Source organism: Polypterus senegalus, chromosome 1, assembly GCF_016835505.1.
Source record: "Polypterus senegalus isolate Bchr_013 chromosome 1, ASM1683550v1, whole genome shotgun sequence".
NCBI lineage: Eukaryota > Metazoa > Chordata > Cladistia > Polypteriformes > Polypteridae > Polypterus > Polypterus senegalus.
Genome location: NC_053154.1, coordinates 104,167,942 through 104,191,213, shown reverse-complemented (window position 1 = coordinate 104,191,213; position 23,272 = coordinate 104,167,942). Strand labels below are relative to the sequence as shown.

Genomic DNA, 23,272 nt, shown 5'->3' with positions numbered 1-23,272 from the left:
TACAAGATATGAAAAAAAAATATAAAAAATATTAAAAAAGAAAATGGGATGAGAGGTCTTCATTCTTTCAATTACATACATTTCAGGGAACCTGACTCCACGCTCTACAGCAATGTCTCTGTATGCCTTGCAGGCCATTAGGATGCTTTCTGTTCCACCTGAAGTAACCTAAAATATAAAGTTCAAACATCATTACGGAAGGTGCTGTGACAAATGATCTCCACTACTGTGTAAAGTGACTAATACTGTATATCAAGGAATATTTCCTAAAAACACTGTACATTCCACATACAACCACAAGGAGGTGCACACAAGAACTACCTGCTACTACATGAGCTTTCTGATCAATATTATCTCCCTGCTCACTCAGTACAGCCCACACATACTGCAGCAGACATTCTCTCTGAAACTCAAGACTAACCCTCTGCAGGGACAAAGCCACTTAGTAAAATTGGTAGTCTTATTAAAGGGGAGGGCACCAATTTTAGACTTAGGGAGCTGGACCTGGAATTAAAAATACATTGCAGTGTGCGTGGTTTTTTTTTTTTTAAATCTCAAATGTGCTTTTGCTATTAAATTTTCCTGGGTGCCAGTTTCTCCAAAGACAGATAATATACTGCCTTTTCTCAGTTCTCCAATACACACACTGGTGATTCGATGTCACCCTCGATAATTAAAGCAACATTCCCAGGACAAAATAGATGGTGTGTGCAACAACAGAATGTAAATGAGGTACAAGAATAACCTATGTGCAATTAATTTTGGATTCTGAAGAAATGTGAACCTGGCCAAAGTCAAAGGAGAGTATAATTTTGAAAATAAGATCCAATTCTGATTTTTGGTGTTTAGACCTAATAAAATTAACCTTTACCAAATACGTGAAATACTCTTAAGTGTATACTATTGCATGAAACACCTAGATTGCCCCGGCACTGTCTGGGTGGAGTATGAACATTCAACCCATGACTGCATGTGTTTTTTCTTCAGATCCTGTCCATCCCATATCTCATATGTGTTAGTTGATTGAAGACTCTTATGCAGGTTTAAATAAATCATAGATAAATATTATACATTTTGCCAGCTGACACATACTAATAAATTTATCATGCTCTCATAAGATGCATAGTTTTGATTAAAGTAGAATGCAGTACTTGAAACTACTAACAAATCAATTAGCTTGTTTTGCCTGGAAATTATGTAGTAAAACAGAATTTGGTGATCACTAAACCATTAAGAAACAATAATTCTTATCATCTATTAAAATATTATTTGTCTCCCTAAGTATTAAGACACATTAGGATTAATGGTATGAGCTTTTGAAAAACAAAGTGGCCCATTCCTTCTACAACTATTGTGAATATGTCCCAAAGAAAATCATCATCATCTTGGATTTTTATGTTTTTACTGTACATACTATGAATTACAGCTCTATGAGCTGTCAATTTTGATACTTCCTAGACTGACCACATAGTGCATGAGATAATTAACTGATAAATGAAAAAGCTAACCTAATTCAATAAAATACAGCAAGTCATCAGTGTAACAGAAATGAAGAAAAAAAAAAATAAATAATATATATATATATATATATATACACACATATATACACACACACACATACTGTAATGGGGAAAAAAAATTACTTACCGAGCCACAAGAATCAGGACTACCATGAAATAGTGTACAAGCCATTCGAACTATTTCAGCTTCCATCTTTCGTACTCCAGGAAAGATATCAGGATGGAGAGGATTGCTCCAAGCAAAATCTCCATACACCTATGCATTTGTAAATATGGAAAAGTAAATTTTCATTAGTATTCAAATGTTTAGGTATCTGGGAAAGTTGAAGCATACTGATGTTTACATTAAATACATTACGAAAAATGAATAGTCATTTTAATCATGTTCTACCTATGCTCTTTGATTAATATCTACAAAATAACCTGTTTAAACTATTTTATATATTAAAAAAATGGTCTTTTCATAGGGGTGGCACAGTGGTGCAGTGTTAGCGCTGCTGCCTCGCAGTTAGGAGACCCGGGTTTGCTTCCCGGGTCCTCCCTGCGTGGAGTGTGCATGTTCTACCCATGTCTGCGTGGGTTTTCTCTGGGTACTCCGGTTTCCTCCCACAGTCCAAAGACATGCAGGTCAGGTGCATTGGCGATTCTAAATTGTTCCTAGTGTGTACTTGGTGTGTGTGTGTGTGTGCCCTGTGGTGGGCTGGCGCCCTGCCTGGGGTTTGTTTCCTGCCTTGCGCATTTCCTGAGGTTTTCAGTGATACCTTTTACTTATTGCTCATCAACATTTGAAAAAAATCCATTGGAATTTAACTCACTGTCACCCTCCTATAGAAACAGCAGACACATAAAAATGATAACAGTTCATATTAGAAAAAAAAAACTTTTCATTTTTGCAGCTCTTGATTGCGGCAAAAAGAAAAAGACATTGCCGGTGAATTCGGAATTTCGCCATTGACGCTGTCAACTTTCTTAAAGGACCGAGCAAAAAAAGAAAAAAAAAAAAATTTCAGGTTGGAAACGCATGTGAACTGCTGTATTTGAAGACATCGAAAAAGCAGTTTTTAATGTGGTTCAGTGATGCTCTTTCAAGAAACATTCCTATTAATAGGCACTCATTCAAGAAAATGTGAGGTTTCTAAACACGCTGGGGCCTCCCCCTACTGTACGACACGCCAAAAAGCATTGCAAAGTCTGATCTCCGCGTCTATGGAAGACTGTTTATCTGTTCCAGGGCAACAGCTAGCTCTAAGCTATGCTGCGTCTCTCTGCCAAAGCAAACAGAAAAAATATTGATGGGTGATGCAACCTGACCGCTGTGCCCGTGTATAGCAGAGTGGCAGATCACGCTACAATAAATAAGTGTGCCGCTCCTGTTTCAAGCTAAATAAAGTTGGTTTTACTGAGTACTGAGACAGCCTCATGTTTTGGGGTGCAAGACAGGGACTTGTAGTGCGCCCCCTATCTTTTATGATTTGCTTCTGTGTTGCTTCAATGCAGCGCTATGAGCCTGTTGATGCCCTGCCACAGCAACAGACAAACAATCTTCCACAGACGCTGCAATTGCACTTCGGGACGCACTTCAGCGTGTCGTTCACGTTGGGTGGGGTCTCAAAAGAGTTTAGAAACCTCATATTAGGAAAAGGACGATTCGACTACGGATTGAGAACTGTGCTGCCCACAACATGCTTCTACATTTAGATAATGTTCATGTTGAATTCCTCCCACCCAATTGCACAGCAGTGCTTCAACCATTGGATTTGGGCATCATTCGCACCCTGAAAGTATATTATCACAAGGGAATGCTGAGAAAAATTCTCGTCAGCATAATTTGTAGGCAGGAGGAGATTAAAATTAACATGATAGAAGCTATTGAAATGATTGCAAATGTCTGGGCGCAAGTTAAATAAAGCACTATAGTAACAAATACAGAATCTCATTACAACGAAATTCTCGTTACAACGAAATATTTTTTAGGTCCCTGGGAGTTTGTTGTAATGGAATTTTACCTGTATTTGGGAATGCTGCCACATCTGTAAAAACTAGTGTCAAAGTTAAGTGCAACAATAATGTGTTTATCCTCAGAATGAATGTATTGCCTTTATCTAGTGATTAAAAATTATAGTCTAAATTACTGTATAAGGGTGTTTCTGCTTAGCCATAGAGAATTTTGAATTACGTTTGAAAGAATTCAGGAAACAGTTTAAAACTAAAGGAATTTCAAAAACTGTAATAATAAGATCAAACTACCTACTTATAATTGCTGTCAATTAAGTTCCAATTAATCTTAAAATGAATAAATAAATGACTTGAGCTAAACAAAAGTAAAACAATTCAACATTTGTAGTCAGATACTTCATAGTATTTACTCAGTTGTTTAAAAACAAGGAGAGTGCAAAATATTTACATATTTGCCTTTCAGACTAGAGTCCTTGTTTTGTGCTCATTAAAGGTCATATAATGAAGTAAGGCAATGGAAGGCAGTACTGCACTAATACAGTGTAATTACAGGAAATTGCCAAAGATTTGTGTTATTACAAAGCAAAAGAAAATACTTGCTTCATGGTGAAATTAAACTAAATAAAAAAAAAAAATGGGGGTCAAAAGAAGAGCTAAATTTCTTAAAATGCATAAAATAACCAAAAAATTCATTGTGAAAAGCTGTCAAAAGTGTAATACAATTATAGAAAAAGAACACCTGCTCTAATTATACAATTTCCAGTTATATGTACAAAAACCTGCAGTGGGCTGGCGCCCTGCCTGGGGTTTGTTTCCTACATTGTGCCCTGTGTTAGCTGGGATTGGCTCCAGCAGACCCCCCATGACCCTGTAGTTAGGATATAGCGGGTTGGATAATGGATGGAAAGTTGTCCAATAACGCCTATTGTAGATGGATACTCTAACACAACATTTTGCTTAGGTTGTGCACCTTTATGAACCAGACTACATAAACAGTGCCAAATCATGTAACATGCACTACACAAAAAAATGCAATACAGTATTCATAATACATGCTAATGCTTTGTAAAAATCTTCATCAAAAAAGTTAAAATTTAAAATGTATACCATGTAAAATTATTATGCCCATTAATACTATATGAGTAGCTCATCATGAGGAGTATGCAGTATTTGCTAAAATACTTCAGGAACAGAAAGAACTAATATGTGTGGGGGCATCAATACCACTCTGAAGCACTGTACTGGTTCAATACCACCATGCATTAGTTCTTTGTCAGCGTCATTGTATGACTTTCTATGAGCACAAAACAAGGACTCCAGCCTGAAAGGCAAATGTATAAATATTTAAAATGAGGAAAGTGAAAGAAAAAAAAAAAAAAACAACAGTGGAAATACTATAAAGTATATGACTATACAAATCTTTGAGAACAGAAATACTTTTCTCTTTGTCTATGGAAGGTAAGCTGTGGCATGAGAAAAATGAAAAATTCCTAATGCAAGAAATTGTATATGGTAAATAAAGTGAATTATAATTATCAATAAGATAAAAGACAACCTTAAAGAAAAGCAATCATCAGTGTAAAGGCTTGTTTTGTACAATTTGTGCAGAGAGCAGGACACGTTAACAAGGAGTAGGAGTAACTATTGTGCCAATGGCAAGAAGTGATCTTTATTACAAAAAGTTGTGTTATGCAGATTAATTTAGAATATGCCCGAATGTTTTTACAGTCTGAAAATTCAAAATTGAATTGAATTGAATGTTGGTATCTCTCCACTTAACTTTGTTACTCCTGTGCAAATGGAGTTTAAGGAATGTAACCACATTCCTCCAACTGACTTATGGCACAACTTTCAGACACTATGAGAGTTATTCATAGATTGCAATAGGTGTATGGATATTCTAATTTTGCAAAAGTATCATTTGTCATACTGGATATTAGGCAAGTGTAGCTGGAGGCCGCAAAATATAAGTCTGTGTGAAATGTTGTGGACTAATCATGATAATAGTGTTTGTGGTTATTAACCTACTACAAGTGAGGTTGTAGAAGAAACATTAATGACAAGTGTTAACTCCAGTCAGTACAACACTGCAGCATTGTTTTATCGTCTTTATGAAAGAATAGAAAAGGGAAATGATGAATGAGAAAATAAAAGCATATGCATTAATGATGATCAGAGTGCTATAGTGGGTACGGAAATTATTCAGACCCCCTTCAATTTTTCACTCTTTGTTATATTGCAGCCATTTGGTAAAATCATTTAATTTTTTTCCTCATTAATGTACACATAGCACGCCATATTGACAGACAAAAAAAAAATAATTTTTGAAATTGTTGCAGATTTATTAAAAAAGGAAAACTAAAATATCACATGGTCCTAAGTATTCAGACCCTTTGCTCAGTATTTAGTAGAAGCACCCTTTTGAGCTAATACAGCCATGAGTCTTCTTGGGAAAGATGCAACAAGTTTTTCACACCTGGATTTGGGGATCCTCTGCCATTCCTACTTGCAGATCCTCTCCAGTTCTGTCAGGTTGGATGGTAAACGTTGGTGGACAGCCATTTTTAGGTCTCTCCAGAGATGCTCAATTGGGTTTAAGTCAGGGCTCTGGCTGGGCCATTCAAGAACAGTCTCAGAGTTGTTGTGAAGCCACTCCTTCGTTATTTTAGCTGTGTGCTTAGGGTCATTGTCTTGTTGGAAGGTAAACCTTCGGCCCAGTCTGAGGTCCTTAGCACTCTGGAGAAGGTTTTTGTCCAAGATATCCCTGTACTTGGCCACATTCATCTTTCCCTCGATTGCAACCACTTGTCCTGTCCCTGCAGCTGAAAAACAGCCCCACAGCATGATGCTGCCACCGCCATGCTTCACTGTGGGGACTGTATTGGACAAGTGATGAGCAGTGCCTGGTTGTCTCCACACATACCGCTTAGAATTAAGGCCAAAAAGTTCTATCTTGGTCTCATCAGACAAGAGAATCTTATTTCTCACCATCTCAGAGTCCTTCAGGTGTCTTTTAGCAAACTCCAAGATAGAGGGAAAGATGAATGCGGCCAAGTACAGGGATATCCTGGACAAAAACCTTCTCCAGAGTGCTAAGGACCTCAGACTGGGCCGAAGGTTTACCTTCCAACAAGACAATGACCCTAAGCACACAGCTAAAATAACGAAGGAGTGGCTTCACAACAGCTCTGTGACTGTTCCTGAATGGCCCAGCCAGAGCCCTGACTTAAACCCAATTGAGCATCTCTGGAGAGACCTAAAAATGGCTGTCCACCAACGTTTACCATCCAACCTGACAGAACTGGAGAGGATCTGCAAGGAGGAATGGAAGAGGATCCCCAAATCCAGGTGTGAAAAACTTGTTGCATCTTTCCCAAGAAGACTCATGGCTGTATTAGCTCAAATGGGTGCTTCCACTAAATACTGAGCAAAGGGTCCGAATACTTAGGATGATGTGATATTTCGGTTTTTCTTTTTTAATAAATCTGCAACAATTTCAAAAATTCTTTTTTGTCTGTCAATATGGGGTGCTGTGTGTACATTAATGAGGGAAAAATTTTATTTAAATGATTTTAGCAAATGGCTGCAATATAACAAAGAGTGAAAAATTGAAGGGGGTCTGAATACTTTCTGTACCTACTGTATGTCAACCACATGAAGTGGGCAAAGTTAATCTCTACACAAATAATAAATTCTCATTGAGTTACTGACAGCTTAAATTTCAATGTGTGATTATCACCCTCATCACATTGTACTATATATTCCTACACTTAAAATATACTTTACCTTTACTAACAAATTGGTGAGCTTCTCATCTCCACTGTAAACTGTACCTGAAACTTTTCCACTCTGCCACTGTACCTCTGCTGCAAGGAAACACAGGAAAACACATTAGCATGTATGTACATTAATGTAAACAAATTAGCATGTATGTGGAATGAGTAACATGCTATGTATTTCACAAAGTTGGTCTTCATACAATAAGAAAACCTTTCTATTAGATATAAGAAATTATAAAGTAGTAAAAATGAGCTATTATTTATATAGAAGTTAGAGATAACACTTTTATTCATTATGCTTGGTGTGTGTGTGCCCTGCGGTGGGCTGGCACCCTGCCCGGGGTTTGTTTCCTGCCTTGTGCCCTGTGTTGGCTGGGATTGGCTCCAGAAGACCCCCATGACCCTGTAGTTAGGATATAGCGGGTTGGATAATGGACAGACTTTTATTAATTGTTTATTGATGCCCTGAATGAAGGCAAGTTCATTGCATTCACTTTCTTCAGCTGGTTTTCTTGGTTGAGAATTACTTTTTTGTGTGAAAGTTCCTTTAATAATAACCCTCAGCTTGCTCCCTTTTCTCTCACCAGAATTTCTCTTTTTAAAGGTGTGCTACAGTTATTTACTTTTTTGTACTAGAGAAAAGTTTAACTTCCTGGGCGTTAACCCAAACCTGACTAAGGCTTGGGATTCTACACAATTACCTAAAACCATATGTGAGATTGATTGTGAGACATTTAATGATTTGCTTTACATTTAAATATGATAAACACTTGGGACACTATTCTGCTGCCATCAAGACGATGATATAACATCATGCTGCAAAAATCATGAATTGTGCTTTGAAACTCTAAGTTAACTCATCAATATTCATGAAAGAGGCAGAACCTTCAACCAAAACACAATGGTATGTAAGCAAGAGGTTATTAACTCTGTTTTAGAACAAACTCAAAGTGTAACATTAGTTGAACCACACAGTGACGACACTGAAACTAATGTCTATGGCTCAGTGTGACCGAATTTCTGTGGTATGCCTGGTGATTTCAGTTGCGTAACACTGCAGTGGGGTGATGCAGTACCTGCTAAGCAAAAAAGAAAATGATTGCTATCAAGTAGAACAACAAAACAGACATTAGCCCCTTAATCACTGTTCACAACTCAGTAACTGTCAATATTCCTGACTGACATTTCCCTAAGTCACTAAGCCTTATGGTGTGGTAGCCTACTTGTGCGCCATGAGTGGATCAGGCACTGACATTCAGCCCTCACATGTCCTGGGGGAACACTGGGGTTGGGGGGGCTGGTTGGGGAAGTGTGCAAAGAAACATGCTTAAACTGTTCCGAGTGCAACATCAGGCTGAGTTTTAGTAACCGTTACAGAATTTACCACACGAAAGACATGTACTAATACTGTATCAGTAAAGCAGTGAACACTAAAAATTCCTATCCTACTGTATTGCGTTTTTTATTAATGAAACATTTTTCACCGTTTTTGACTTGATTTACTGGGAGTTAAAATAATATAAATATTGTGAAGCCTCTTTTAGCATTAATTTACCGTTACCAATAAATTTGCAAGCCTTACAGCTTAATTCCCATCTTGTTCCTTCATTAAAATATCTCAAATACCTCTGCACTAATTTAGTCTTCACCACCATCCACATGTGAAATGTGATGACAATACAAAGGTCTTTCTTTTTAACACAGGTTTATTCTTATCAGCTATTGCTTTACTCATTTCACACAATGCCTGCTGAAATAATTTTACCTTCTGCTCATTTCACACTTCCTTTACATTGTCATCGGTTACAAAATTCACCACAGTAAATACATGGTCTATAAACATTACCTTCCATTAATTTACCTCCTATTCTTAGACAATTGTTGACATCATCCATTACTATATATTGGAATAAGATGAACTGTGGTATGTCAAAGAAATTATGAAAACTATTTTCTGTTACAAAAAGGTGAATCACAACTTTGAAAAATAATAGCTTTTATCTATTAATTCAGCATATCACTATTTTCTCAACACTTTATTAGCTTCTTTAACTTTCTCAAAATCCACAAACTATACCATAATCTTTTCCAATTCTACACTTGTCTTGCACAAAACCCTTAATTACTCCACCCAGTTTTCCAATTGTTCTTAGTTTTAATTGCACATCTCTAATCAAACTGGCCTCCTGTTCAAAATTCCAGACTAACTTATTTTTTGATTATTTACAAATATTTAAAGTTAAAACCTAAACATGCATCAAAAACATGAGAAACTTCACCTGACAGAATCCGAAAACTCTCCAAAAAAATGTTCCAGTAAACAGCTGTACACAGCAGTCCTGGCTTTTAGTAGTTGTTAATGCAGCCCAAGTAAATAATGTTGCACATAAACCTAAGCAGTTTAGCAGTGACAGTTTGTCATGTGGAGTATAAACCAATACATCTCAATATTGGACAGAAAAAAATCCTCAAGAGCCACAGTTTTAATTTGGGGTTCTGGGGCTGTAGTTATTTATATATAAAACAATGTTAAAATAGGTCAATAGTAGCTGATAAAACTAGATAATTTATTGGTAGATCCCATTAGTCACCACTCTATAAATACCAAGGCTTACATGTACTGTATGCAATCTAAACTTCCATATAATCCGTTCATTTTTCACTCAAGCTGATGGGCTCCCCAAGTTACACAATTGTTAAAAACAAGTCTGTACACAAAGCCTATTTGTAAGGATTTCAAAAATTTTGTGTTCACTGCGATATTAGATTTTTCAAATTGCTCACCAGTATGTATATTAAAAAAAAAGAACAGAGAATACTTAAGTGCTGTAATCAAAAACTAGTATTTTATTTACAATAAGTAAAATATTTAAACAGCCAAATAAAGTACAATCCTACCTAAAGATGTATATTCATTGAGCTTTTGCAAGACTTCTTGCTGTGAAAGTCCTTTGGAAGGAAGATCTGTAATATAACTCATTCCTTCTTTAAGCGTAAATAGATTTGTTGCCATGTCATGCAGAGCCTTGTTTAACTGCTTCTGTATCTGCAATAGTAAGATAATTATTAAAACATTATTTAAAATTATATTATAATTAGATTCAGTATAGAAACACTTGAAATACTTGAATTAATCTCTGGAAGTGTCACACAGAACATATTTGATCTTAATGCTTTTATAAATTAGCAAATAAACAATGATCCCACTTTGATTTATAGCATTATTTGTAAAATATTTTTCCAGATTCTTATTTTGAATTTTTAATCTAATCCTAGCACAGTCATTGTTCATCAGCGTTCTGTAAAGATTTGCTACAGAAAATGGATGCTTATAGTACACTAAGGCTAGACGTTAATCATTTGCAAAAATCATTTGTGGCAGCATTAATCTAATGTATCAACTGTTTTATTGATTAACTGATTAATCTAACAGCCAATTTTGTCCAAATACTTCTATTAGGCATATGAATGTGTGCTTTATTTGAATATATAAAGAGCCTTTTTAAATATAAAAATTTGCAAATATCAGCAAATGAAAAAACACAACTAAAATAACTCCATTAACACGGTTATCTATAAAATATTTAAGTAAAAGAAAAGAAAAAAAAAAGTGTAAGCATAAATAATTACATTTTTGGTTAATAATGGACTTAACATAAGTTGATGTCAGCAGTCCAAATGAAATAAGACCAAATAATTAGGCTTTCGGGTTCTTTTAAACCTTAGTGTTACAAAGGATCACCTCTAAGGCTAATTTCATATGTATTAAAAAAAAAAAAATCTTAAATTGAGATGTTATTCATAGACATCTTGAATGCAGCGGATGGTATATTTGGCATAATTAATAAGGTTTGCAAAGCATAACTGATACCACTGACATCATATAGCTAGAGGCGGGCAACTCGTACTTCTTGAAGGAAATACTGAAGTGAAAACAATATTCTATACTTTTGCACCCGCAAAGTATTAAATAATTATACTTTAAACTTTTCAGAAAGAGTTCATTGTTGCATGGAAGACTTTGGTACAACTTTGAGTTTTGTTCTAAAGGGGCAAGGACTACATAAGGAGCATATTTTCCAACATTAGTATTTATAAAAATGGTGACCAGCAGGGCTAACAATACGTGCATAAATCTGTTCATTTATTTTAAATTCTTGATGTCTGTCTGCAGCACTAATCATAAATAGGAAACCCAAAGTCTCTCTATTTCATTGGTCAAAAGTCCTGTCTAGTGTTGGATCAGTACTAAAATTTTGACTCTGCTATTGATATAGAATTTCAGACCTCAATACCATTACCAAAATGGTTCTTGAAAAAAAAATACTTCAAAGTTCCCTGTCTAATTTCAGCCTGCCTGGTGCATTACACAATTGCTTGGCTCCCTGGTGTGCAGCACTACACATAATGCTTCCCTGTTGATAGCCATGAAAGTCAAGTCCAGTTTGTGTCAAAGAAATGGTGGGTTGGTAGGGGTCCTGTGGTAAAGTCATGATTGTGTTGAAGCAATAGGGGGTTCGCCCAAGGTCATGATGAAGCAAGTCAAAATAATGGATATTTTTCGACAGCTGCAATAGCCAGTGTTGAAGGAAGACACAGAGGAATAAGGAAAGCTGACATTTACTTCTGGTACCAAAAATCCTGAAATTTGGGTTTTTCTGTCATTTTCTAGTACCAGTATACCACCCAGCCCTAGTCCAGTCTTCAATTCAAAAAGTCATTCCCATAAGCCTTCAGGTTTCCTGTTTATGATGTGCACTGATAATTCTGGAAGTAAATAATATTTTAGCAATTATTAATATTTTACCAATTTAGCAATATTTAGAATTTTGATCTTTGCAGGTCTAGTTTGGGGTTGAGAGGGATGGGCACCACAGAAACAGATGCTAATTTATTATATGTAAAATTTTATTTGTGCAGTTCTAAAATGTTTGCCTCTTTAAGTCATTTAATAAAGATTAAAAAAAGAAGAAAAAAAGATTTTATTGTCTGATGAAAGTAGCAGTTTCATGAGGTCAAAAGAAAAACACCCCTTCTCTAACTTCAGGGAAGCAACTGTTAGGTTCTCAAGTCAGATCTGCATGTTCTGTGTACTTTGTAAAAGCTGCAATGCTTTTAACTATCAATATCCTACACCTCTTGTGATTCGTTTTAAAATTTTGCTCTGTAATGTTTGCTAACTTAGTAGATGCCTAATAAAACACTCAAACTCATTTTCACTGAACATTTATGTTACTGCACCTGCTAAATAAAAAAATAACACGAGAAGCAAATATTTAGATTGTTGTAGTATAACAACATTTAGTACATTCAGTTACTTCACTTGAGAAGCATAGATAGACTCACAGTGCCTAAAAGATACAGTATTTAAACTTAACCCTATGAAGAACTAGGAATTGCAGTACATGTAAAAGAATAATTATTAACATTAAATAATTTATTTAAAAAAATCAAAAACTGTTTATTTCTTCACCGGCTCACATCGTGTACAAAGAATTAATGTGTCTTAGGAATTACATACATCTCCAATTTAATTTTCTAATGACAAACAAAACCAAATAATAAAACAAACATAAAATACGGAAACTTATGTTTCATACCATGCCCACCATAACCTATCCATTTGTCAAGTAATAAAGTTAATTTTATAATTAATTACCTGAATGCATAAAAATATCTTTGATTTCCTTTACATTTTACATTGCTATATGCTGTATCCTGTAATTTAAACTGATTACTTTAGCACTGTCTGTTAAGAAATCAGATCTACTGTCATCTCTCTCCCCCTTGCCCACATTATTCTAGATTGTTCTGATCCTGGGGCACAGAGAAAAAATGAATACAACAGACCTGGAGAGATATCGAAATCCAAACTCAGAAGAGTTGTTAACCAAAAACATACTAAATATGTTGCCAAAGCCAAAAACGAAAGAGGTAATCCGAGGGGAGTTTTAAGATTTCAGAACAATAACTGCATACTGTACAAAGCTCCTCATTTATAATCACAATCATGGATGAGGAAAGATCCATCATGCCAGCATTTAAAACAGTGCATCAATGAAGTCAGATGCTGCAATGCTCGAGACAAAGACCCCAGCAACAAAAGCATCCCGATGACTGGACTTACAAAATGGTGGTACCCATATACGTTGTGATAGTGCTACATAACAAACCAAAATAAAATATAATTTTCTTCAGTTGCAGAAAAGGCTAAAATAAATAGAAACATTCCTCGATATATATATCCACTAAATTCACATAAGACTTTCACATCAAAATTTATTAAAACCACAATGGTTTAATGTGTCAGACTCGTAACAGATTAGTTTACATGTCTGACTTGCTCCTGCGCTATATCTTAGCTGGGAGTTTAAATTATCAATCCAGGTCATAAATATAGCATTAGTGTTGTGCAAATTTCTATATTCCTGTACCGAGTAATTGCACTTAGTAACATTATTTGACTGATGCCTTTATCCAATGCAGTAGAATGTGATACAATTGTCTACATTTGTTTTGTTTGCTTATGAAAATGAAGACAACTAGAATAAAAGGAGACCTGTAAACATAAAACTACTGGTGTTCTACAACTTGCATATTGTCCCAGGGTTACATTCACTGTACAATGCAATAATTCCACAAACAAACCTGCTGGTTAGCAGTTATTAAATATGCAGATAATATACAGTGCATCCGGAAAGTATTTGCACAGCGCATCACTTTTTCCACATTTTGTTATGTTACAGCCTTATTCCAAAATGGATTAAATTCATTTTTTCCTCAGAATTCTACACACAACACCCCATAATGACAACGTGAAAAAAGTTTACTTGAGATTTTTATAAATTTATTAAAAATAAAAAAAATTGAGAAAGCACATGTACATAAGTATTCACAGCCTTTGCCATGAAGCTCAAAATAGAGCTCAGGTGCATCCTGTTTCCCCCGATCATTCTTGAGATGTTTCTGCAGTTTAATTGGAGTCCACCTGTAGTAAATTCAGTTGATTGGACATGATTTGGAAAGGCACACACCTGTCTATATAAGGTCCCACAGTTGACAGTTCATGTCAGAGCATAAACCAGGCATGAAGTCAAAGGAATCGTCTGTAGACCTCCGAGACAGGATTGTATCGAGGCACAAATCTGGGGAAGGTTACAGAAAAATTTCTGCTTCTTTGAAGGTCCCAATTAGCACAGTGGCCTCCATCATCCGTAAGTGGAAGAAGTTCGAAACCACCAGGACACCAGGACTGGCCGGGCATCTAAACTGAGCTATCGGGGAGAAGGGTCTTAGTCAGGGAGGTGACCAAGAACCCGATGGTCACTCTGTCAGAGCTCCAGAGGTCCTCTGTGGAGAGAGGAGAACCTTCCAGAAGGACAACCATCTCTGCAGCAATCCACCAATCAGGCCTGTATGGTAGAGTGGCCAGACGGAAGCCACTCCTTAGTAAAAGGCACATGGCAGCCCACCTGGAGTTTGCCAAAAGGCACCTGAAGGACTCTCAGACCATGAGAAACAAAATTCTCTGGTCTGATGAGACAAAGATTGAACTCTTTGGTGTGAATGCCAGGCGTCACGTTTGGAGGAAACCAGGCACTGCTCATCACCAGGCCAATGCCATCCCTACAGTGAAGCATGGTGGTGGTAGCATCATGCTGTAGGGATGTTTTTCAGTGGCAGGAACTGGGAGACTAGTCAGGATAAAGGGAAAGATGACTGCAGAAATGTACAGACACATGCTGGATGAAAACCTGCTCCAGAGCGCTCTTGTCCTCAGACTGGAACGACTGTTAATCTTTCAGCAGGACAACGACCCTAAGCATACAGCCAAGATATCAAAGGAGTGGCTTCAGGACAACTCTGTGAATGTCCTTGAGTGGCCCAGCCAGAGCCCAGACTTGAATCCAATTGAACATCCTTAAAATGGCTGTGCACCGACGCTTCCCATCCAACCTGATAGAGCTTGAGAGGTGCTGCAAAGAGGAATGGGCGAAAATGGTCAAGGATAGGTGTGCCAAGCTTGTGGCATCATATTCAAAAAGACTTGAGGCTGTAATTGCTGCCAAAGGTGCATCGACAAAGTATTGAGCAAAGGCTGTGAATACTTATGTACATGTGATTTCTCAGTTTTTTATTTTTAATAAATTTGCAAAATCCTCAAGTAAACTTTTTTCACGTTGTCATTATGGGGTGTTGTGTGTAGAATTTTGAGAAAAACAATGAATTTAATCCATTTTGGAATAAGGCTGTAACATAACACAATGTGGAAAAAAAAATGTGTTGTGAATACTTTCCAGATGCACTGTAACTTAAACAGGAAGTAATTTTCCAAATGTTGACAAAAAGCAAAAAGTGAAACTTACAGCAGTACCAATAAAAGGAACCCTCCTTATCATCTTAAAGAACTGCTTCTTAGCTCTGGATCTTAAACCTGTAAGTAGAAATACACATACAAATTATTTAAAAAATAATCAACATTCTCATAACCACTTGACCTGATGCCTATCCTGGAAGCAGAGTGGAAAGCAGGAAAACAAAAAACAAACAGGAGGTAATTATTTTAGTTTTTATTTTTAATACATAAACTCTTAAACCAGGAAGAACATTTTTAAATACAGTTTCAAATAAAAGTGAATACAATATTATGTAAACAATTACAATGGCGAAGGGAGACAAGAACACAAAGGTTTTTTTCTGAAGGTGTATTGAATAATATCTGTACTGTTTTAAATAAAAACTAGGCTGACCTGCCTTTTAAGGCGACCGAATTTTAAGTTGACCACTTCTTAAGGCAATTCAATATGTAGATCAATTTGATATTTTATACAAACTCATTAATTTGGTTATATTGCATTTGAGCGGTATTACTTTAATACTCGTAGTTTCTGTTATTTTTGTGATGAAATTTAAACTTTTTCTATATTGAGGTCGCCCTTTTGAACCCCCCTGATATTTACTACGCGGTAAGGCATTTGTACTCCATCAACATTAATTATTTCCAGAGACATAATTTTGTCTATTTTTCCAGCGCATCGCGCACAAAAGCAAGGGAACGATGGAAGCACCAGAACTCTGCTCACATCATGTCGCTTGCACGCAAGCTGCAAGTAGTAAGTCTGTGATAAGCGGAATACCGCTACGCTTTCCACTTACGGGACGGAAGGACAACCCCGACCACTTTTATATAGTAAGAAAGAAGAAGATCTCACACAGTCTGGAGTAGAAAATCATCTTTCACCTGGAAAAACGAAATTACAAATCCCATCGTGCATTGCAAAATGGACGGGGCATGTGTGAAACTCCACGCCTGCGTAACACTCACGGGACGGAAGGACAATCCCGACCGCTTTTATATAGAAGGATACAAAGTTAATTAAAATACTAAATTGTCTACATTGCATTTTGCACATCCTAAAATTTGTAGAATAAATTGACCTGTGCAATGTATACAAGTCTGGGGCAAGCAAAGGTGCAATTCTGGGTTCCATACTAATGAGGACTGCAGAGGGGCCATATATAAAACTGTGTCACAGGGTAAGAGGAGAGCCACTTAAGGAACATATCAATGCCTACAAATTGTGCCAAACGTTTAAAAGCATCCATTCCCAAAATATGTATAGCCAGATCACCACTAGTGTCATTACTGTTCCGATTATAATCTCAACTACAAAAGCAGGAGATTAAGAACAGTAATCCAGTAAACCTAAATGAAGTGTTATATTTTATTTTCTGTACCTAAGAGTATACCTGTTGTTACATGTTAAGCTTACACAGTCTTGCCAAGTTCTCAAAAAGTCCATATAATTTGATTTCTATAAGTTACTTTGTTTATTTTACACCTGTACTTAAACACTAATATACACTTTAAATATTACTGTCTCTTCAGCTGTGTATTATGTGCACTATACAATGTCAAAAGCAATCATTGTTTGACTGCAAAAGGTTCATATTTGCTGTACTTTCCTTAGTGGGCATTCGATTGCAAAGCAAATTTCTCAGCACCATACCCTTTACCACATTTACTGCAACAATGGATGCAACAGTTGACATCAAGCCATGCAAAGCAACTCCTCTCGATATTATCCAGGGAGCCCTACGAGATGAAATACCTCCTTCTGGGAACACCAGCAATCTCAACACAATTCTCAGCACCTTCAGAGTCTTGTCACAGAAGTTCTCCCATATCACATTAGGATTGTCAGCCGCAACCAAGTCTGCAAGCTCCTCACACAAACTGTGTGCAAACACATTAGAAACAGCCTGTTATTGGAAACTGGCCAAGTCTAGCCTCATTCTCCTAGCAGATGGTAGACTACTGGACCTAAACTGGACCTTCACAGTAGCAACAAGTCAAAAGTCTCTGGTCAGAATTTACAAACTGGGCATTTCTGTAAACCCTGCAGTTTTGTAGCAGACTCCGCCAGGGCTGCCCTTTGTCACCGATTCTGTTCATAAGTTTTATGGACAGAATTTCTAGGCGCAGCCAGGGTGTTGAAGGGGTCCGGTTTGGTGGACTCAGGATTGGCTCACTGCTTTTTGCAGATGATGTTGTCCTGTTTGCTTCATCAGGCCGTGATCTTCAGCTCTCTCTGGATCGGTTCGCAGCTGATAGTGAAGCGGCTGGGATGAGAATCAGCACCTCCAAATCCGAGACCATGGTCCTCAGCCGGAAAAGTGTGGAGTGCCCTCTCAGGGTTGGGGGAGAGATCCTGCCCCAAGTGGAGGAGTTCAAGTATTTCGGGGTCTTGTTCACGAGTGAGGGAAGAATGAAGCGTGAGATCGACAGGCGGCTCGGTGCGGCATCCGTAGTGATGCTGGCTCTGCATCGGTCTGCCGTGGTGAAAAAAGAGCTGAGCCGTAAGGCAAAGCTCTCAATTTATCAGTTGATCTACGCTCCTACCCTCACCTATGGTCATGAGCTATGGGTAGTGACCGAATAACCCAATTGTGCTTCACTCACTCAGAATATGGAACCAATATAGGAAGTATTTTAAGATAGACAAGCTTTTATCTGTGGCACCTCTACATGAGAACAACCTTTTTCCACCCTCTCAAACATATGCAGTTATTAAGGCCTGGAAAACATTTGGGATTAAATCACTTACAGATCTGTACATAGACAACGTCTTTGCATCCTACGAACTATTACACTCCAAATTTAACTTTCCAGCAACACATTTCTTTCATTACCTTCAACTTCGAAACTTTGTTAACCAGAACCTGCCCAATTTTCCTCACCTCCCACCTACCTCTATGCTGGAAAAAATATTGCTCAGTCTCAAGGACTCAGGCAGCATTTCCATAATATATAAAAACATTTTACAGTCCCTCCCTTTCAAAGATCCAAGAGAACAGTGGGAAAAGGATATCTTACTGAACATTTCAGAAAGGGAGTGGAAAGTAGCAATGCATAGAATTCACTCAAGCTTTCTATGTGCAAAGCATTGAATTATTCAACTCAAAATTATATATTGTGTGCATCTCTCTCATTTAAAAGTTGTCCAAAATGTTTCCAAGGCAAGATCCAACTGCGAACGCTGCAATCAAGTTCCAGCCTCACAGGGTCACATGTTTTGGGCCTGCACCAAATTAACATCAGTCTGGACCAAAATCTTTAAATGCCTTTCAGACAGCCTTGGTGTCACAATCCCTCCTAATCCACTAACAGCTGTGTTTGGTGTATTTCCAGATGGTCTTAGTTTTACACTGCTGGCCTAGCTCTCTCTCTCAGGGGTGGGGGTTGATTTTTTTCTAACCTTTTTTTTTGTATTGTAAAACTTGAGTTATGTGCATGGATTGTTATTTGACTTTAATATACATAAATAAAATAAAAAAAATAAAATAAAATAATTTGAAATAGACAATCCAATCTGGAATTATGAAGTTTTTTCTTTTCTGTGTCACACTGTTGCCAGCATAATACTCTGGCCGAGGCAATCATGTACTGATGAAAGAATACAAACCGGAGGTAAAACTTACTTTATGAGACACACAAAATAGAAAAGCTACAACAGCTGTCACTAACACAAAATAAAAATTTATTATGTCAATACCTTTCCAATTTGCTTCTAACATCACAACAACTTTTATAAAAGTCATTATTGCCTCCAATGGGGAGACAGGTATCACAAATATGTTGGAGGAAATCCAGAACATCTAGGGAAGGGGAAACAAGTGTCTAAGATGCAAATACTTTTAGAATGGCAGAATGAATTGCAAGTCTTAACAACTGAAACAGTTCAGGACTAACATAAAAGTAACAAAGTTAATTACTGCTGACTGAAACAAAGCTAGCATTTAAAATGAAGCACTTTCTGTAGAAGTTAATTTCAGCTTAATTTATACTTAAAATAATAACTATCAAAGTAGACAGACTATAAAAATATAAAAATTCAAGAATAAATTTAAAATTCATAAAAATAATTGTTCAAAGAAGGGCTGAAGTGCCATCTCCACAATATATTCACTTAGAGAGAAAAAATGAGCTACCAAATTAACTAAAGATGCAAATAAACTACCAGAGAGAGAATCTCCCAAATAGAAACTGTGTAAAATTAATAAGATACAAGGATGAATACTGGAAATAAAGAATAAAACAGGTTGTTTTGTCCATTCTTCCACCCCACCCGACATCCTCCACCATGTAAATGGACAGAACCCTGACTGGTAAGGTATACCAGCATTAAGGATCGTGGGGAAAAAAAAAAAAAAAATGTTCACAAATTGAATTGTTCCTACTTTCAAGGTTTTCTTAAGTATCATTTGAAACAGTCTCTAAATGTAAACATATTTCTTAAATCGACCTTTCTTCGACAGAATAGGGCTTCAGATTACCATAATTCACAGTTTTAGTTATTGATTTAGCTAAGAATCAATACAGGTGGACAACTTCTTACTTCTGGATGTTGACCAGCCCCAGGTAATGGGAGAGATGTATGGTCTTCACTTCACACTTTTTGACATACAGGGACTGCTCGCTATTTAATGCCTATCTATTAGCAGTACAAAATCTGACATCCAAGTATAGCAGATGTTTGCCTTGACCCATGCTTTGAAATGTATCAGGTATCTCATATATGGGGGTGGGGGTTAAGGGTGGAATTATGAATGCATATGATAATAACAGCAATGTTCATTTATAAAGTTTTGTTGTACACAAGTGATTTACATTCTTCTACCACAATGCAAACACAAATGACATCCTGAAAGAGGATATTTTAGTAAATATACTGTATTATTTTTTTTAAAGCATTATGTCATGTTGATGGATGGTATTTTTTTTACAAAGTACACAAAAATATTTTATTTAAAATGAAATACTGCATCAACAATGTACAGTAATCCCTCGCTATATCGCGCTTTGACTTTCGCGGTTTCGCTCTATCGCGGATTTTATATGAAAGCATAACTAAATATATAACGCGGATTTTTCGCTGCTTCGCGGGTTCTGCGGACAATGTGTCTTTTTACTTCCTGTACATGCTTCCTCAGTTGGTTTGCCCAGTAGATTTCATACAAGGGACGCTATTGGCGGATGACTGAGAAGCTAACCAATCAGAGCACGCAGTTAAGTTCCTGCTTGCTGAATGCAGTGTTAACCAGGAAGTCTCGTCTCGCTCATTCAGCATCAACGTGTTTCGCTGTGTAAAGAGTTGTGCTCTTTTGTGTTTATCTTTGTGCATAGTCAAGCCCTTCATTATGGCTCCAAAACGATCTGCTACTGCTTCAGGGGCCGTGCCCAAGCGTAAACGGAAGAGGTTAACGATTGCCGAAAAGGTAAACGTTTTGGATTTGTCGAAGGCTACGATTCTTTTTATTTAAAAGTAGGAAAGGAATATAAGATCTACGGCCGCAGTGTCCTTTTAACCAGGGTGCAAAACAAGTTGTAAGTGGATGTAATAAGGCAGTAGTCTGGATGGAATCTGCTTTAGGGATTTGGATTGAAGACTGCCAGAAGAAGAACAACGGCAGTGCTACACAATCGCCTGAAGTGGCTCCTTTAAGGGCTGTAACGCTCTCCTTTGTTGTGCAGTAAAATTAAACTCATTGTTATCGGACAAGTCATTGTGTCATTGTTGGTGAGTAACCATGATTAATTTTCTACTTATAGTACTTAGTACATGTACATACGTTTAGTGTCACTGTACACACACATTTACTGTATACTATTTTTGTTGCAATGTACGTATTTATTGCTGGTGGCATGTCTATCGTAATGGCTGTAACATGTGATATCGGAGACACTCAATATCTTTAAAATATTTAGGTTTTACTGTATATAAACAGTGTGTTTATATACATAATTTCAATGAATCTTACCTAATATCTAAGAGAATACAAAGGGATTATGCTGTATAACTCTGCGGGGAATATTTATAAACAGTGTGGGAGAGTTTATAAGGGATTAAAATATATAAAAATAACCATAGAAACATATGGTTTCTACTTCGCGGATTTTCACCTATCGCGGGGGGGTCTTGAATGCAACCCCCGCGATCGAGGAGGGATTACTGTACTCTTAAAATTAGTTTTCAGACCTAATTTAGACTCCAAACATTAGTTGGAGTCTGTCAAAAACATTACTTTGACCTTGAGAGTTTTTCTGAGCTGCAGGTTACAGTGCCATACACTTTAGTTGACCAAAGCCCATGATCATTGTGTACAGCTATGTTAAAATTGGCCATGCTTTGACCATTAAGTGGGTCTTCATGTTAGTAAAGATGAGGTGTAGGCCTGAAAAAGCATATCCACACCCTGCAGTAATGGAGCTAATTTGTAAGGAGCACAGCACATCAGCTGCAGTTGTTAGATCTTGCAGGCAGATAAGTATAGTAAACAGTTTAAGGATACTGTGCTTTGTCACCTTTTCAGTACTAAACTTAGGTCTGCATGAAAGCATAGGACCTCTTATATGTGGTTTCTGGATGCTGTCTACATATAGCACAGTACATTTTCCGACTTGATTATGATGCTGTCCTCTCCCTGCAGTTAATATCCTCAGTATTTAATCTGCTGAAAACATTTTTTCAAAGAACTATTTTCCATTTGTTTTTGTTATAATGCTGCTTGTAATTATGACTCCTTTGTAACTGATTCTGAAGCAACAGTGAAGTGGTTCACCTGGTTCTCTCCTCTTTCTTTTTTAAATCCAAAGTATGGACTTATTATTATCTTATTAATATCAAAGTAAACAACAAGAGGGTAAACTTCGGTCATTCTTGTGCTTACTGCCCCTGTTTAAATGCCAGCGCTTTTGATTTGCTTTATTGCTTTATAGACCTACTGTACAACTGCACTTTATTACTCACTAGTTGGTGTGTGCATATATCCAAAGCAGTTAATTTTGAGGAGAGGTTGGGTCCATGGGTGCCAGAATAATGAAAGAGGGACCGAATTATGATGCAACATCAAAGCACAAAGAAGACATGCAAAGATATTTTAGTACACCAATTCATCATGTTAGGTCATCTAAGCACGAAAATACTATAATCACTCTCTGTTTGCTGCTTTTGGTTACTGGGTCTGATATTCCACCTTCACCTTTCTTTCCTCTTAAAACCAGTAATAACTGGTACAACTCTTCTTCCATCATCAGAGTCTCACTTCCTCTGCTGTGCAGTTCTTAGATATGTGACATTACTGGCGGACACATTAAGGATAAACTGGGCTTTAGACTTTGATAACCATGGTCTGACAAGCTATAAGCAGCAGTCTTTAAAAGCAACACCCAAGTCAAGATCTTACATGAGGAATTGGGTCTTTTGTTTCAGATTGTTTTTGATTAGGAAAATGTTGCATAGACCAAAGATCTAAAGCATCTAGTAGTCCACCAGGCTTTGCAAGTCTATAGTTTGGTTGTCTGGAATTAAAAGCTGGTAGTTCCTGGAATACCAATTTATCCACCCCTATCGTGAAACTTTCATAAGAGATAAGTCAAACTGTACAATGAAGTGGTGGTGAAAGTAGTAACTGAAATACCTGAGCATGAAAGTGTCACATGGAGTGGTCTAAAGT

The 23,272-nt window shown here is 37.0% G+C and overlaps 1 protein-coding gene across 2 annotated transcripts in view; it reads right to left on the bottom strand.

Moving 5' to 3' along the window:
- Positions 1-23,272, bottom strand: part of sgpl1 (sphingosine-1-phosphate lyase 1) — a 70,193-nt gene that overhangs the window by 34,773 nt on the left and 12,148 nt on the right. The window contains exons 3-7 of one of the 2 annotated variants that reach the window (XM_039755109.1): positions 15,622-15,689; positions 10,154-10,301; positions 7,263-7,342; positions 1,648-1,776; positions 80-168 (exon numbers count right to left, since the gene is read on the bottom strand). In XM_039755109.1, the coding sequence (XP_039611043.1) occupies positions 80-168; positions 1,648-1,776; positions 7,263-7,342; positions 10,154-10,301; positions 15,622-15,689 (514 nt within the window). The remainder of the gene's footprint in view (positions 1-79; positions 169-1,647; positions 1,777-7,262; positions 7,343-10,153; positions 10,302-15,621; positions 15,690-23,272) is intronic. The other variant, XM_039755118.1, reaches the window with a different exon arrangement.